The sequence below is a fragment of the Lycium ferocissimum genome, chromosome 4, assembly GCF_029784015.1.
Source record: "Lycium ferocissimum isolate CSIRO_LF1 chromosome 4, AGI_CSIRO_Lferr_CH_V1, whole genome shotgun sequence".
NCBI lineage: Eukaryota > Viridiplantae > Streptophyta > Magnoliopsida > Solanales > Solanaceae > Lycium > Lycium ferocissimum.
This window is the reverse complement of record NC_081345.1, coordinates 30,769,210-30,787,545: the sequence shown is the minus strand read 5'-3', so window position 1 is coordinate 30,787,545 and position 18,336 is coordinate 30,769,210. Positions and strand designations below refer to the sequence as shown.

Sequence of the window (18,336 nt, the reverse complement as noted above, 5' to 3'; positions counted from 1 at the left end):
CCTTCAGACATTCGACTTCGAATTTTAATTATTTCAAAATATTGCATAGCTGTTGAATAAGATTGATTCGATTGTGAATGGACCAATTCGACAATTTTTATAGTAAAAGTATCAAGAAGAAATTTCAAATTAAATTTCGGATGGTCATTCATCATGTAATAGTAGTCTTATAAGGTCCAAGTGAGTGATAAATTATGAATTGAAAAAACAAATACGTAAAACTTACACAAGTTAACCATAGAAATGAAACTCTACAGAGCTCGCTAGCTGGCCGTGATTAACGTGTTTTGTCTTTTCTAGCAACAAAATATAACGCTTTTGTATTCTGAGCTGTCATTATTTATTTGTTCTTTTTTCATTTATTTCTTTAAAATATTTATGGGTAGTAGGTAAGATCCAACTTGGCGTCAATAACTGTGAGATCATCTTAATTGGAAATAGTGTAGACATTGACAAATTCGAGGATAGCTTAAAAGTTCGGATGTGCTTTTTCATTCCAGTATCATGTCATGAGATAAATCAAATGATTCCTCTCTGTGGGTAATTGGTTCCTCATGAAATAATTAATTTTAAAATAATTCTTTAGTTTCTTAAAAATGTATTCCTAATTTAATTAAGTAAAAAATCATATTAGAAAGGGCAAATTGGTCCGTTTGTAATTCATTTTCATTAATGATAAAAGTTTAAAATAATTGTCACAAAGAAATAAATAAACGGAGGTAAATGTAGTATCGCAAAATCACGAGGGAGATGACTGATATTAGGCCAAACGTGGAGACAGGTCTTTCTTTATTATTGATGTGGAAGAACTACCCTGTGAACTTCTGGCCCGACTGTGGAACAAACTGTATGGGCCCCGAAATTCTTGCTCTTGAGTTGATGGTCACTTCCCCAGTCACTTCACTCAAATGTAAACTACAGAGGCTCCACTTGGTACTTTTTTGTGTAACCAAAAACATGTAGGGTGCTTAACTGGAAAGAGAAGGGGGTATATGCATAGGTTAATGAGCTGGTTGAGATTCTGCTTGTATCTTTCTTAGAAATAAAACTAATCAGAAAATGAAATATGGACCTTAAAACTCAAGTTTTATAGACTTCATTACAATATTATATCAGCAGAATCTTAAAACAAGAAGTCAAAATAACTTATGGAGATCAAATATCAGGAAGCAAGAAGTATGATGGTATTTACTCATGGTTGTTTTCCTAAATTACATTAGCATTGGGAAGCTACTTAAGAAGCGGCACCTTATTGAAACCAAAAAGAAAATAATGGGCACCTTATATAAAGCTGGATGAGCAAAAACAAAGGAAATAGAAGCAACTCAGCAAGGATTGCACAAAAAGGAAGTTGAATAAAACTGCTGGCTACAAAAAATTGTACCTCCAGATCTGCTATCATCTTGATCCACTCTCTTTCCTCGTCTTTGATTTTGGGTGAACAAGATAAGCAACCTCCTCAGAGAAGTAAATTAGAGGAAATTATTAGTGGTCCTACTGCAGTTTATCTTCTACATTTCTACAGCATCAAGTAATGACGAAGTTGCCTATGGAGGTTGTCTGGAGATGAAGCACGTTCTAGTTGAGATCTCATTCCTCAATGTACTTAAGCACAAATAGACTGCTGACTGTACAAACCATTTATTCCTTGGGCAAATTGTCTCCTGTTTCTTCTTCGCTTTATCACAGGCAAAAAACCTTCTGCATCCTCATGCTTATTTTTATTTACATCAACTGTCTTTGGCCCGCTATATTTATTTGCTTCTGTCAAAAGTTCCTGTTTCCCTTCACTTCCAGACTGCAATTTAGTTGCATTATCTGCACTTGCTTTGGCAGAGCTAACTGGAAATTCACTTGCAACATCTGAATTATTCAGTTTCGACTTCACAATGAAGCTATTTTGTATTTGCCTAGCTAGCTCTTCCCTGTCAGCATGTGAACTGATCTTTGTTGATCTAACATTTTTGACATTAAATGTAGCTTTTTTATCATGCTTCTCCTCTGCTGAACCTATTGTGACAGCGTTATTCAACCCTGTGGAAGAATCAGCATCAATAGCCACTTTTGAATCTTCACTTGCAAGAGTCGTTGGCTGTGTTTTTCTTGGAACAAATTCAGGTGCATGTGGATTCATGATTCTTGGATAATCATAACTGCTTAATTCAGCAGCAGGGCTTTGGTACTTCACATATCCGTTTTTCATGCGAGAATGGCTTGTCCTGTGGTACAAAGATGATCTGGGACCACAAGGAACTCTCTCAGCAATTGATGGAAATCCCACTGGTTCAGTAAGCATGCCTTGGCTGGCTCTAACATCATAGACACTAGTGACAGCAGCAGAAATCAACATATGAGTCAAATGGTAGGCACCTGGATTGAATGGTTCAGCAGCTGCTGATAGCTTACTCCTAATTCGTCGTAAACATTTTTCCTCATTACTTGAACATGAAACATCTTCAGGCTCCAGGGAAGATTTATCTGACTCGGATCCACTTATCTGGACTTCATCTTCATGGATTCCTTGTCCGTCTCGGTCATTGGCAGGTGTAGCCTCTGTCGTCACTGAGTGCCTTCCATCTTCTTCTGATGTTTCAGTTGGACTAACGCAGATCTGGGAATCAGTTTTATCCTCATTTAATTCTTCTACTTTCTCCAATAAAGGCTTTAGAACCGTACCTGGTGGTGACACCGCCACTTCTTTGTATGATAAGGATTTTGAAGCCATGGTAGCAAGAGAGGCAGGAGGAGAGGAAACAGTGACATTTGATGTGCGAGAAACTTCGGCAACAGTCATTTTAGCCGAGAGATTGGTTGACTTTCCTGAACTGACGCTAGCAGCCTTTAGTTGCTTTGCAGGAGAAAATTCACCTAAACCATTCTTCGATAGCACCTTTTGTCCTTGTGAAGTAACTTCCTTCCTGGAACTGCTGTCACGGGGGAAAAAGTATTCCAAGTTTGTTTTGATCTTGGCAAGACTAGGTTGCCTTCGGTTGAACATCTTGCCACTGCCATGCCCCGTCCGTGTTTTTGAATTTGCTTCCTGCCACCCCTCATCAGAACTTGTTTCGTGTATTATTTCCACTGGTTCCTCATTACTAGTGACATTGATGCCTTCAACTTCTCTAGTGACCTTCTCTATGTCGTCTTCTTTCTTGTTAACTTCTACTATGGTCACAGGATTTTCTGTAACATCATGATCCATGGGGTTGTTACTTATTCCATCATGCTCTCCCTTTTTAGATTGATCATCTACTGGCAACACCTAAGAGGCCATTAAGAAAAGAGTATAACAGCGTTAATTGGCAGCTTCAGAAAGAAACATAATAGGTAACTCAAAATGACCACAACTAAAATTATCCCTTCCCTCCTCAAAAAGGAGGTTTCCCCAGGATCTGTGTTTGCACAGTCACCTAAATACCTGACATGAGGTTAAGGATCATGTGCTGCAGTGTAGCAGGACAGATTTTCCCCATTAGATGATCTCAATATCATTTCAATTTTTGATGGTCCAAATAACTTACAGGTGGGATTTTGGACTAGGACTAACTTCTAAGTACATACAGAAAGTTTGTAGCTCTCTGAATTCTTCTCAATGTAAGAAGTCAGTGAATTTAACAGTATATAGCCTATACTACCATGCTGAGTGATGAACTACCTTTGAACGTCGTTTCCTCTGCGCTTCTATGGTCTTTGAACCCTGGCCAGGACTAATGTAATCCAGTAGGTCTGACACACTACATAGAGTAAAGAGTTTTAGTTCCTCAGACACAAGCAGATAGTTCAAGATCTAGTGACACCAGTTCAAAGGTAAAGTTCCAATACCTGAGGTGACCTTTGCTAGCAATGGATGCATCTAGTCTCGGAGCTCCAGTTCTTGCAGCTTCTTGCTGCTCTAAGGCTTTCGATTCAAAGTACTCTAGCCATGCAGCAGCATCCTACAACGCATATGTAACTCCCCAACTTTAAAATACAGCAACAGATTGGTAAGTTATTTAGAAGACCCAAGTCATTTATCATCTTCTATTGAGAAAGACCTCATTCTTACTGGGAAATGCCCAATGTAACAAAAATAAAAGGCATATGTTATTTGCTGAATACATTCAAAAAGCAAGCGCCACAATGCAGAGAGAGAGAGAGAGAGAGAGAGAGAGAGAGTTATCTTCATCATTTTTAACTGTTGAAGCATTCTGGAAAAGACTAAGATGTGAAATACACAGGAGAGCCATAATAGTAACTAGTAAAGAGGGAAATCAGGCATTAGATTTGTACAAACCTGAGTACGGAGATCATCTGCTCCTAGTTTTGCTTGAAGAATCTGCAATGTAGTTTGCTCATGTTGCACACTCAGTGAATATGCTTCCATGAGAGAAAGAGCTATGGCTATGGCATGATAGCTGGCAGCAGTCTGTCCGAGGCAGCAACAGAGTTGACAAAAGATGTCAGAAAGTAAAGAATATTTTCACAAGCACCTAACTTAATAAAAGGATGAGGTTGGAATATGAGAACTAAGAGAAAAAACCTGTATATGATCTACTCCCAGTAATCTTTGGTTGCATTTAAGGGCTTCGTGTAGATATCTAAGAGCAATATGTACATTTCCCATGCCCTCTTCCATCATAGCCACATTTATGTATGTGGCAGCTGTGTTTGGGTGAGATAGTCCACATGTAAAGTGAAGAAGAAATAAAGCACGGTTGACATACCTGGAAATCATTAATGAACTTGCTTCAATTATCAATGTAAAAAAAAAAAAAACGACTAAACATAGTTTGGACCAGTCAAGACTTCAACAAGAACGAAAAAGGGATGTGAGAGACAAGACGGGAAATCTTCTGAATCCCAAAATTACAATTTGCAAAGTTCAACGAATTTGGAATCAAAAGATTGAGCAATGACATGTAAGTCTTGGTTCCATAATATGACCAACTAGAGAAGAGAATCTTTTCTCACTCACTTTAGAGCCAACTCAATGTGTTGGAGACGATAGTAGAATACAGAAAGATCCCCATAACTTTTCATTGTATCTGGATGGTCGAGTCCTAGCTCCCTCTCATTGATATCCAATGCCTTCTGTTGATAAATTGTTGCCTAAACAAGAATAATAAAGATTATTATCGTATATTCTGCAATTCTGTATATCCAAGGAGTCTGCATTCCGTTTCTTTATCGGCCAATGCAAGTGCACCGGTGTGTGGTGGAATACACAAGTGAATGGAAGGTCAAAAAGAACGTGAAAATTTTTGTGAATTGAAGAAATCCAAAAAGCTGACTGCTGGAGCTTGCATGATTGGAAAAAGAAAACATAGATGTTTAGCAATACTTTCAGAATTGTCAATCAAACATCAATACACAAGCATCTCTAAGATAATGCTTCCTCGACTACCTTCTCTAAACTTGAAAACTTTTCATTAGCTACTTTGAGTAGATTTAAGAACTTAGTTCTGGAATAAGATAATTAATGAGCAAGATATAAAAATGAGAAGAAAAAAGACTAGTTGAATCTTGCATGTCACTTAACACATCAAAGCCAAGCGCCAAACTGTATATTACCTGATTGAAGTCTCCAGTGTGATAAAGGACAACAGCCAGGAGGCTATATGCACTTGCAGTGGAACGGTGATAGGGGCCACATACAGCTATCATTTTTGCCAGGGCCTTCAAGTAAATACACAAGCAAGTAAAGTAAATCTGTGTCCTCCACAAGTCAAGAAAATCTGTGCACTTGAAGGAATGGACTTCAGAGACTTGTGAGTGCATGTACTTTTAGTTTATAATTTGTACCTTTGTTCCACACATTACAGCATCTTCCAACTTCCCTTTGTCAAGAGCAACCTTAGATGATTCTAGTAAAGTCCGTCCATCAGCAGAAGAGCATCCGACATGCTGAAAAGCAGATAGTAATTAAATGAAGCCGTATTTCCAATCATTTGTCATGAAGTTCAAAAGGAAGCAGAAGAGACAGAAAGGCTTACTTTACACAAAGGTAGTACGCTGATAACATCACTTTTACTGAAGGGGTATGGGCATTCCATATCATAATCTTTTGGAACCAACTCTAATCCAATCTGAACAAAAAACATGTGTTAATTAACTTTGAATTGTAAATTTTAATTAATGCAGCCAATCTTACAGTACCTTATGACAAAGCCCGCGGAGGACCGACAATTTCCTCAACTGTTGGAATTCATCTTTTAATCTCCAACCAAATCTTTCAACCAGGAATTTCCTTAACCATTGCATCTTGAGAATGTGGTTTTCATCACTGTCTTGTGTGGCAGCGGACCCAAACAAGAAATTTAACGATGAGGCTATAGCAGCTGACAAGTTGGCCACATTGTCAACAGAGGCAATGACAGCTCTAAGTACATGCTTGAAAGCTCGAGTAACCATCTCATGAATACAAAGCGACTGTATGTGAGGAAGCTTCTCCGCAAGTTCAACCTAGATTACAGAATAACATCAGGTTCATCAGAAGACATCAACAAGTCTGAATTCCTGACAAACTAAGAAAGATTGAGACAGATGAAGAAATGAATCTTACCACATGACCCAAAGAACGCATTTGTAATCCTCTTAGATGCATGAAGTCGGTAAGGGTGCGTCCATCAACTGGAGAAAGTTCCAACGATGCAAAGTCTGTAACCTAAATAGAATTAGAGATTAGTTTTTCTCTTCATGTATTTCAAAATTTGGTTTCATTACCGAAATACATCGGAAACTTAGAATTACCAGTTTCGGGATAGCAACTTCATCATAATACTTGCGGGCCATTTCGACAAGTTCATCCACTGACTGTAACAAGAAGCATAGTTATCAGTAAACCGTGATCAATACTATTAAAGACTGACTAATGACAAATATATCTATTTCCTCAACAATTTTTCCTACCACTCTTTCTCCCTTTTACTCAAAAGATGGAAAATGAAACAGCTTAGCTTGAGAATTCAACGACATCTTGAATTCTAGTCACCGAGTCAAAACTTCTCAAGTAACCTCATGAAGGATTTGAAGAAAAAAAGATATAAAATGTGCGGAGGTCATATACAGGAGGCCAGTGTTTGAAGGGAAGATGACTAAAAACTTTTGTGGCAAATAAAAACGTATTTGAAAAAGAAATATAGGTGCACATTTAGCATAATTATGTGCTTAGAAAAAAAAACCTTGTATATTCACCATCTCTCTTTTCTTTCTTCTCTCCTCCTCTCTCTTTGGACATCATTTTTTCATCAAAGTTATAGCATCAATATGTTCCAAAAGAAAACTGTTATATTATTATTGACCTTCAGATGGAGATCCATCCCACTTTCTTTCAAACGAAGGTAAGCTTCTCGAGAGATAAACTTCCTCCATTCAGCTTCACACTTTGGGTTGCCATTGCTTAGTTCCGTCGAGCCACTTTCTGTGTTCAGAGTGCTGTCTGTCACATCATCTGCTTCATTGTCATCCATGGAACTAACATTACTTGGTCTCTTTTCCCTCTTTTTGAGCATTTTAAATCGCTTTCCAAGTCCCTTAACTGTGGGTTCAACCTTACCATCATTCCCAACCGTGTCTTCTGATGGTGTTTCCTGCTTTTGTAGATGCTGAACCCAACAAGAACCAAGTTCCCATCTGATGGACCCTTTGGATTTATCATCCATCCCCTTTAACTTACTCAAACCATCCTTAATGATTTTATGGACCAAAGACATTGAATTTGCATGGTCATCCGAATCAGACCGGGGCAATTGACCACCTCCGGAAGCAGTCATTGGCTTGTGAAGCAGAAGGCGTAAGCTGAAAAAGGTTAAAACTCAGAATTAGAAGCAAGCAACTTGTGAGCCAAAAAGAAACCCATCAATTTAGTCCTAAAGAAGAGTGCATCCTCAATAAAAACCCCTTAGATTTAAATATTGACATCAATTGAACAATGTGATTTTTCATTCACAAACTCAATTTTGAATCTTGACATTGTTGACCAACGTGACTTGTCATTCCCAATCAAAATTTTAACATGGTGTTGGTTCCCAACTATATGAAGTGTCATATTCATACATGCACCAAAAGTTATTCAAAGAAAGGGAAAAAAAATGGAAACATGCATAATTGCTTGACCGTGGTAACATGTTAAATAAAAGATCCTGTACTTATGAACATTCTTACTGATAAAATTTTTAGTCATCAAATAACACCATATAAAGTTCATCTAGGTTTATTGCATTTTCACAAACCTGTTGATGTTGAGTGCATTGGCTCCCCCATCTGCTTGGTCGTCGATTTTGATATCCTGAGGCAGACTTCTATCCACACGAATGTCACCAACAACTTTCACAATTGCTGTGTAACCACAATGTTTCACAACCACCATGCCCAATGAAGATGTGTCCTGTCCAATCAAACATATCCTTTCAACTTCGTAAATTGAAAAATTGGTGACAGAGAAAAGATAGGAGAGTTTTTTCATAATTAAATATAGGGGGGAGGAGAAGGAGAAATGAAAGAATATAAGGTGGGGAATCGAACCCCCCCCCCCCCCCAACAAGGTGGAAGTTCAAGTACCAACTGGGGTACCATGATTCCCCAAGATAGGAGAATTTACAAACAACATTTACATCAATCCCGATGCACGTCATGTGAAACCAAAAAGTAAAATAAGAGGGTGCTTGAAAGAGAAGAATTGGACAAGTGTAGAACCAATTGACACCATGGAAGTTAAAGCTATTACCCAAGTCATAAATAACGCACACCACGGAAACAGCAGGAGAAAAGGGGGGAGGGAGGATGTTTCAGAAGGTGAAAGAGTATGTTCTCACTGAAACAAATGATGCGATGCCTACTTATACCCCCTTCCCCCAGGGTGGGCCATGTGTCTGCTTGTAAATAAAGGAGAAAGGATGAAAACCAAATCATACAACAACTATATAAGGGTTTTCCAAGTTCAAATATTTCTTTAAGGCAGCTTGTAACTTACGTGTATGACAACACTTTCATCTGCAGTTACTCCTTTAATTAAATTTCTTCGAGCAACATCCTCAGCAGATACATTAGAATCTCTACTGCCGATAACTTTGACTTCTTTCAGGCTAGCATCCCCGAAATCTCTTTTAACTATAATAGACAAGTCACCAATGCGATCCTCAGAGAGTACTGAGCCCAGAGCACAATTTGAGGTACCCCTCAAAGTAGAATCCATGACTTGGTATATGGCCGAGACAGCTTTAAAAATAGAGACGTCAAGGAAAAGATTATGAAGCAAAAAAGCCTTTCGGTCTCGAAACACCCTCTCCTCCTCAGTTTTGCAAGGAAGGTTTTTCAATACTGCAAAATCTGTAGCCCATGATCTATGATCATGCTCTCCATTCCTTCCCTGACCTCCGCCATTGCCACCCCAACTCTCATCTTCCACCGGAAGCTGAATGAAGTTTGATGCAGAATCAACAACGGATGGAGGGACAAGCCATGTGTTGGAGCGGAAACCATATGGAAGATTACCAAACTGAAAACAACCAACAGAGCAGAAAAATGTGCACACACAGTTAAATACCACTTCATTTTCCCTTGATGCTTATTTGCAATAAACAACATGTCACCTTGTTATGTTCTATAAAAGCCTTCATCAAGGATTCATATGCCTGCAAAGTAAAATCAAGCTTTTATTCAACAAAAGATCAATTTAAGCTGACAGAATAGACATCACAAATTCGGAGCAATTGATATCAATTGTCGGAGTTGGTACTGATAAATCAAGCAGATAAATAAAACGAACGCGATTTTTTGTTGTATCCTCCACCTCCTTTTTATATATTGTCATGCATGTTATCATTATCAATCAAATAGGTATCTGACTTTTAATGGCAGTGGTATCTTGCCGTTAGATACCATTGATGAATCAACGTTCCTGTTCATACTTGTAGTCTTTTATAAAGTAACTGCTGTCATAAAGAAAATAATGACACATATATGGCAAATGCTATTGATGATTAGAGTGATTAAGTTTCATTAGTGAGGAAAGAACTTCATGCACAATTTCTTTTGCAAATTATACAAGTGATGTAAGCAAGAATGGACACATATTGAGGCTATGAAGATACTTACATTAGCAAAAGCTTGGCTGAGCTGTTGCAGAAGATCAACCAAGCAATGGCTTCGCATAAGTGGCTTCCCTGAAGTGTAGAAACCTTTTACTGCTGCAACCACTTGCAATGTCTTTCCATTGCATATCTTAATCTGCAAAGAGTTTCACATCATCAAAATCCTCTAACAATCTAGAAAAAAACAAATGCAAAACCAGAAGAAAAGAAACAAAAGTTGGTACCTGTAATTCGAAATAGTCGCCATCTCGCCTTGCTTTAGCATTGTTACAATCCACTCTTTTCAAACCTGAAACATCTCAGTTAGAAGAAATGCACCGTAAATTCTGCAATATTCCAGATTTAAGTTATAGCCTCCTTGGCCAAGCTTTTAGGAGGCTAAAAGTGCTCATTTTTAAAAAATGAGTTATTTGGCCAAGTTTTTGGGAAAAAATAAGCGGGAGTAGCACAAATAGTTTTTCCCAACTAAAAACAGTTTTTTTTTTTTTTTTTTTTTTAATGTAAAAGCACTTTTTTTGAAAAAACACTCTAAAAACTTGGTCAAACACTAATAACTGCTTTTTTTTTTAAGTTTGGCCATACTAATTGCTGCATTTTAAATTAATTGATCAAACAGAAATTGCTTGTTTCCGTATAAGCTGAATTTAGAAATAGGCTAATAATATGAAAAGGGAGAAGAAAACGCACTGAGTATAGGCGGAGAGAGGTTGGAGAAAGAGAAGAAGTCATAGAAATCAGAGAGCTTAGGAATTGGATGTATCGCCACCATTTCATTCTCTTCCTGCGCCGCCGGCTCCAATGAAGGAGCCGCCACTCCATCTGGCGGCGACGCTGGCCGGCTTGAACCATTTCGCTTCTTAGCAGTTGTTGATTTTCCGGGCTTGGGCTTGGAGAAGCGGGTAGTGCACGCCACGATGTCCAGTAGCCTGCGGACATGATCCACTACCTGAGACTCCTCCGTGTACTCCTCTGAGATGTCAGTGACATTTTCGTTAATAAAGTACGAATATAGGGCAATTCCCAAAAGATTTTAAAACATTCAATAAAGCACCAGCGGAATAAACCATAGGCGGACCTCGTGCGCGTTTGCATTTGATTTCATTTATTTATCTAGTTAAACAAATTTAAATAATATAATTTTACATGAGACTTGCATTCATTGTCAGAATTTTTTCAAGAAAAAAATAGAGGTAAAAGTGCATTTAGTTGGGTTCGACCCAGCGACCTTAATCACTGCTCCATTCGGTTCTGTTTGATTATGTGTTTCTTCGATTAATATTAGATATATTTTAAGAATTATATATATAATATATCGAGTTTAATCGGGTGACCATGTGTTCACGTGACTCATTTTTTCTATGTAAATTCTCCCCTAGGGTAGAGTGATATTTTACCCTCAGATCAAAAAAGTTACGGGTGTTCAATATTTACATCAACCAAATAAATATAAGACATGTTTTACACATATAATTGTAATTATATCATGTGACATGCATTCTCATGTTAATCCATGATTATTATATTAAATTATTTTATTTGTTATAAACACTCCGTATGAATAATTATTTTTCTTTTCTACCCTCTGTTCGACTCAATAGTATTTTACAGGAAATTGCAAGTGTATCTGCAAATACCCATATGGAGTTGTTGGTTAATCGAATTTTTGTACTGATAAATGTGAATACCGGTTGAGTTTTTCTGACTGTGCATGGGACCATCAGATATGTAGAGATACAGGTCGTCAGACAAAAAATCACAAGTAGTACAACGACATTAAACAATGAAGATTATGAAATGCATGTGCTCTCTGGCTTGAAAGAGATACCACACGTTCATTTTTTTTTTCTTTCTTTTTTGTCTATATGGGGGAGTAGGTGAAGCTTTAATTTGTCGGTAATTGGGAGGATTAATTATTCTAATCAGCTACGTGTTAACACCGATGTACTTCTATTGAAATTCATGCCAATTGATTTAACCAAAACCTATGACCTATCTACACTCCATGCCTTTGGCAGAATAGGTTGGTGGGCTCTAATTTCATCATTTCGTAAGTGCTCTTTCTTTTTTACTTGTTCATTATACAAAAAATAAAAAAATTTATTTATCTAGACAAACATTTTTTCTTGTTTAATTCTTAACATTAATTACTCATTTTTAAATTATTTTTTAATTCTATCGAGACTATATACTAATTAATATAAGTATTATGATAGAATATATATTCCATTTATTAATTTTTAAGAGGTGTGCAAAGTTAAAAGTGAACAAATAAAAATTAACGGAGAGAATACTAATTAGGAGAAATTGTAATTACAACAAATACATATCTGAATGGAATAACTCTGCTGTTCTCTCAAGTTTTCAGGTGAGAACAAACGTAATTTATCAATTTAATTTTGTCTTATACACAAAGTAAAAGAGTTGAACCAGCTAAACATGCCTGGAGGCTAGAAATATGGCGTCAAATTTGAGATTTTCTAGGGCCCAAAGTTTAAACACCTTTTAATACTTTTTGACTAAAATAATAAAACAACACGTTCGTAGTCAAAATTTAAAATTTATGCGTTTTGAAATTGTTACTGATTTTATAGCTCGTTTAAATTATTGAATCAACAATTCAATATTTATACATATTTAATAAACTTTTTAATATAAATACACGATCGTATAACCCCTCAGCCCCTAACAACACGTGACCCTATTATACATAGAGATGAGATTTTAATGAAAACCTACCTTCAACCATTCTCAGCAAACATGGCTTCAGAATCGCAACATCTAACTTGTCATTTAGTTTTGGTCCCTTCACCTGTTCAAACCACCATCACTTTTCCATATTAACACACTACTTCTTTTGAATAAAAAAAGATAATTAAACATAACAAGTAGTAAGAACAAAACCAAAGATTAACCAACTGACTAACTTCCAAAATACACAAAGAGACAGGAAAAAATCATCAATTTTGAAGTTTAATGAAATTAAGAATGAACTAACCTCGTGAGACAAAGAATAGTTCGTGAAATGACATGTTTCAACATTGGCATCTAGCAGCTTCCTCACATCCAGTATCCTGTCCGTCGATATGCCCTTCAACAAATAAAATTTAATTCAAATTAAATAAACCAATTAGTTATCTATGCCTCCATAAAAGTGACAAATGCCAGTGTTACTTTGAATTTTCATTGTAAATCGGATTGAATTCATCAATCATCAATACCTTGAGAACAACTTCAGTTTCATAGGGAGTGATGATGGTTATGTCAATAACACTGGGAATCACTGCAAAGAAACAAAAATTGAAAAAAATGTATAGAGCAAAATAAGAAAAACAAATCTTAAACATGTACTGAACCTTTCTCTTCTTTCTTCTTCTTGTCTGTTTTTGCTCTGTTTCCCTTTCCCCTGCCTGATCTTGGTGCCATGAACCTTCTTTTTTTCCACTCTACTTATGCTTCAGCTTCAAGAAAGAGCTGACCAACTGTCCAAAATAAATAAATTGAATGAACAAAAGGTCTAAAAATTTAATTTATTTGATGCATATCAAGAAATGGTTATTACATAAAACAGTAGTGACCAATGACCATGCAGCAGATGTATAGATAGAGAGAAACAGAGGAGTTGAAAAGTGGAGAAGAGAATGAAAGAGGCAAAGGGGACTAAATAGTAGTGAGAAAGTTGGAGATAACTTTCGAAGATAGATAAAGTAGTGAAAGGAAATCTAGTGAAGGGTTTTGAAAGAAGATGATAGGATAAGGTGTGGGGTTTTTTGGGGTTTACACAAATAACACTACCTTATTTCTCTCATTTTTTAGCCTTCTTTTCATGGACGAAACCTTAATAAAAGTTACGAGTTGAGCAGAGCACAGTAATTTTGATTCAAATCATTTACTTGTAATAAAAATTTCACTTGACAACAATAACAACAACAACAAATCAAGTATAATTTCATTAGTGGGTCTGGAGAGGAGGTGTGTATACAGACCTTACTCGTACCTTATGAGCTTAATAAGAATTTCACTTAATATATATAAATAATTTATTCAGAATTCAGTAAACGGAAAGAAAAATGTAACTCAGAAACTATAAACTTACTGTCCTTCTCAGGCTATTTCAATAGTGAGTTTATTTTCAAAGAAATATTGACCTTACCTTGTTGGCTGCTTAAATGGACATGAATTATTGTGATAGTATTAGAGAGGATTTATAACTTTTCACAAGGAGGTATAATGTGTGGGGGATGATGTCCTTTTCTAATACTGTAGGTAAGAGAGGCAGTCCCATTCACCATGAATTTAAGACGCAAACAAAATTGGTGGACCAGCTCACCGTTGGTTTGACGACATGTGGCACACTCTTGATGGGTTTTTCCCCACTTTTTGCCGTTTTTCTTGTTTTTTCATGTGTTTGGCTCCTTTTAATTATTTTCGCCAGCCTACTGGAGCAATTTCTGAGACCGCAATTTTGTCATTTTTACACTATTAATTTCACTAATACCTTTTTCTTAATGAATTTATGTTTTAAATAATGATATGTAGATAAATTTATGCAATTCCTGTAAATTTCATGTTCCTTTTTACATATTATTTATCCAAAATTGTTATAACCAATTAGTCATTGAGCTGATATTGTATACATCATGTGTGCGTAAGGTTTTCTCGCTACAGTACATAGTGATAGTTTTAAACATGGATGGAGTAAGAGGGCGCAGGAAATTTATTCCAACCACCTTCATCAAAAAATTACATTGTATATAAAAGTTATAATTATTTTTTATGTATATATTACTTTATATGTTGAATTTTTTGAATTTTCCGTGTATTTATTTTCTTATATTTTAAATGTCCTTAGTAAAAATTCTGATTTCCGCCACTAATTTTAAGGGTGTAATAGATGTGGGTATGTGTTGGCTGTGATTAAGAGTCTAGAGATCAGGTGCACGAAAAAAACACACTAAAACAATAATTACTTTGAAAATTCAAACAAAGATTCCAGCAGCGTCTCAACAATTTTCACGTTTCATGCTAATTATTATTAGTGATTGTTTCTGTAGTCATCACTGTACTTTTCTTTGATTTGATGAAAAATTTCAGCAGGGGGACTCACGAAACACATGCTGATACCTTAAAATTTGGCAACATTCATCTTTCTATTGAAGACTAGGTTCTCGAGTGTGAAATCAAATAAGCAACTACTTCTAGTTTTCTGGTATTGACAAATTTCCCCTTTTTTCCCCTCCAATACTTCAAAGAACTAGTTATAGTATATGTGTGATGCACATGAATTATGCGTCTATCATTAAAAAAATGTATAGAATAAGAATGAATTATGTGTAATAGCAATTGACGTTTAGATAGGTGCAACATTTATTTAAATGGAAAAATAAATATTATCACACTGACACAATCACATAATAATTGAATTGAAAGTAATTAAGTATCTTATGAATCATCAAAGACGAAAACCTAAGGTGTAAGTATAGATATTTAATTGCATGAAATAATGTAGGTTATGTTGTTTTATCTGACCTAATATATCTTTATAGACGATGTTCTTAGTGTATGTTCCTTTTTATCACTTCAACTGCCCCGTCATAATCTTTCCTTGATATTCCTTTGAAATTGCAACATACAGTTGTGTGAGAAAACAGTTAAAAATATTGGGGAATATGCTTTAATTTTAGAATGTATCTAATAAATTAGTTGAAACAATGTGTCTTTATCTCCTTATATGATAAGTTTTATGCGATTCTCACCTTATGAACGAACTTTGGAGATTGGTCTTATAATATTGTCCATGTTCTTAACATGCACGGTGTACTACCAGAGTCATCGCTAATTTTTGTTACTCAACATTGGTGCCATCTGTATTATTTTTGTTCACACTGTAATATAACGTCCAACTTTAAATAGTTCTTGCTGGAAGAAAAAGAAGTTGTAATGTGTGCAGAATATGTTAGTAATCAAAAAGAGATTAAATCAATAAGTAATTAAACTATAGAATCACACATTAACTGGTTGTCTCAAGGATTTTCAAGTATCCACTGGAAGGATTCTTGGGACAGGTAATTGCACCAAATAAGAACAGCTATCGAAGCACGACAGAGCAGGCCCTGTTTCCATTTACAGTTCGGGCGGGGATTGTAATTGTCTTCATTGCTTCTGCCAAAACCACAAATTCGTGTTAAAAAGCCTGACTTGTTTGTACTTATGTCTGAATACACTTCCAAGAGCATTTCAATTGTCCAACAAATTTTCTCCGACTTATAATTTCAGATTTAAAATTTGAAAACAAAAATAAAAATTAGCACTTCGGTTTGTGATATTTGTGGAAGTGTTGAGGTGCAGAGACTGATTTGGACATCACCGTTATAAGAAAGGAAAAAAAAAAAAAAAAAAGCATTAGCACTTCAATTTACGTACAGTACACAAAACATAATTAGCTAGCATCTCCGGCTGGCGGACCTGGTTTTGTGTTTTCTCACCTAAGTGCTATATAACTTGAAGAGTACTTTTTCATGCCACTCCTGTAAACAAAGGACGAACGCTATATCTAATAAATTATAAGTAAGTAATTATTACATCAAATAAGGTCCTTTTGCTTTTCATATGTATGCGTTCAAATTCTGATGGAAATGATATTTTTACTGGTGGAAGAAGATATCATATATCCGTGAAATTAATCAATGTACGGGTAAGATGGCTCGGACACCATAACTCTAAACGAAAAAGACAAAAGAAAAATGAGGCTTCAAACTTGTCAACAACTTATGATTTGACTGGAAAGCATGAGGTGAAATCCATGTCCATTGTACTTGCAACTGAATTATTGAATTTCATCTCTCTATTCTTGTTCGTTTGGGCCCAATTATAATAAATGAAACCGAATTCAAATTTAATTTTGTACTGGGATTAAAAGCGTAAGATAAAGAATGGGGAAAAGGGCAAAAAGAAAGCAAAGTTGACTTGTCAAATGAATAGTAGTTTCATTAAATAAATAATCTAACTCTATTTAGTAACAAATATATCTATATTTGGGCAAGGGTTGTGCAGAATATATAGTTAGGTCCGATTTGATAGTGAAAGCATACAAATGCTATAAGGTGCAATCTTTTCAAACCAAACCATACAATAATGTCTATGAATTAACAAACCATACAATAATGTCTATGAATTAACAAAAATTGATAGAAATAATAATCTTCATCACGTTTTCATAAGAGAACTTTTAACCTTTAAGGGTGTGTTTGGTATGAAGTAAAATGTTTTTCATGAAAAATATTTTCCCTGCTTCCATTAGGAAAGTCATATTCCTCATTTTTAAGAAATTTTTTCCTAAAAAAATTGTTTTCCTAAACATTCGGACCAACCAAACATGAAAAAATTGATACCAAACACACCTTAAGACCGTTAAATAATCAAAAAAGTGAACTTTATAATGTGTTCTATGCAGAGTTTTATAGGGTAAAAAGGAATCTTTTATTTTTGTTACATATAATCTGTTGAATTCCCTGAATATATAAGGAACAAGTTAGCTGAAATGGCAAAAGAGATTCAAAAATTGGCGTTAAATTAAATCACATGTTAAAATATCATAGACCTATATGACATTCTATTGTTCCTTTCCATCCACACATATAAATCTCTGACTCCGCCGCTACTTCTATATATATATGCCTGAAGAGTTAAAATTGATAAATTGCAACCATTGCGTTTGCTATCAAGACTTAATAAAATTTGGTTGTTTCATGGTTTAAATGTGAAATTAACTTCATACTATTAACATCTATTTAGAAAGCCAAATCGTAAGCTTAAAAGATTTGCAAAGATCAAACACAACTTTATCTTTTCAATTCGTACACTAAATATTACGATGTTATTTTATTTTATTTGCGATTTGAATTGTACATTCTCTAATGTGATGGGAATTGATGGCTCTATCAGACTATCACCACACATTTTCCTACTGGCTCTTCAACAGCACTGAGGTTATTGTAATGTCAAGCTGTCAAGCACGAAATTAAACAATTCTTAAAACTTATGCACGTGAATTGTGTTTCTCATTTGCAAAGGTGAATGAGAGGAGGAAAAAAAAAAAAAGATGTTACTGCTCTAAATGAACATGTCCACAAAATTAATTATACTACTATTTTCCTAGTATAGTTTATTATGGATGACCAACAACTAACAGTACGCGTTATTCAATGTGTTGTTCCACTTCATCTCTTATATACATTAATTACACACACACTAGCTAGCTTACCTAAAA

At 35.5% G+C, this 18,336-nt stretch overlaps 1 protein-coding gene across 1 annotated transcript; it reads right to left on the bottom strand.

The window, feature by feature from the left end:
• Nucleotides 1-1,162: 1,162 nt before the first annotated feature.
• Nucleotides 1,163-13,788, bottom strand: LOC132052250 (protein REDUCED CHLOROPLAST COVERAGE 3). The gene is made up of 24 exons (XM_059443697.1): nt 13,630-13,788; nt 13,424-13,549; nt 13,289-13,350; nt 13,066-13,158; nt 12,807-12,879; nt 10,758-11,039; nt 10,295-10,359; nt 10,075-10,206; nt 9,570-9,611; nt 8,951-9,475; nt 8,211-8,365; nt 7,281-7,776; nt 6,730-6,792; nt 6,542-6,643; nt 6,136-6,441; nt 5,973-6,065; nt 5,782-5,883; nt 5,551-5,655; nt 4,955-5,088; nt 4,520-4,703; nt 4,274-4,405; nt 3,823-3,935; nt 3,656-3,734; nt 1,163-3,262 (listed from the first exon to the last, which is right to left on the bottom strand). Exons 2-24 carry the CDS (start codon nt 13,491-13,493, stop codon nt 1,607-1,609), a joined length of 5,064 nt encoding a protein of 1,687 aa, XP_059299680.1. The 5' UTR covers nt 13,494-13,549; nt 13,630-13,788; the 3' UTR covers nt 1,163-1,606.
• Nucleotides 13,789-18,336: the final 4,548 nt, after the last annotated feature.

Excerpts from the sequence above, each read along its gene's own strand:
- LOC132052250 (XM_059443697.1), bottom strand. The coding sequence starts at position 13,493 with ATGGCACCAAGATCAGGCAGGGGAAAGGGAAACAGAGCAAAAACAGAC. Across the intron at positions 6,644-6,729 it reads AAGTTGCTATCCCGAAACTG|GTTACAGACTTTGCATCGTT; the intron begins GTAATTCTAAGT and ends AATTCTATTTAG. Across the intron at positions 4,406-4,519 it reads TGGGAGTAGATCATATACAG|ACTGCTGCCAGCTATCATGC; the intron begins GTTTTTTCTCTT and ends TGCCTCGGACAG.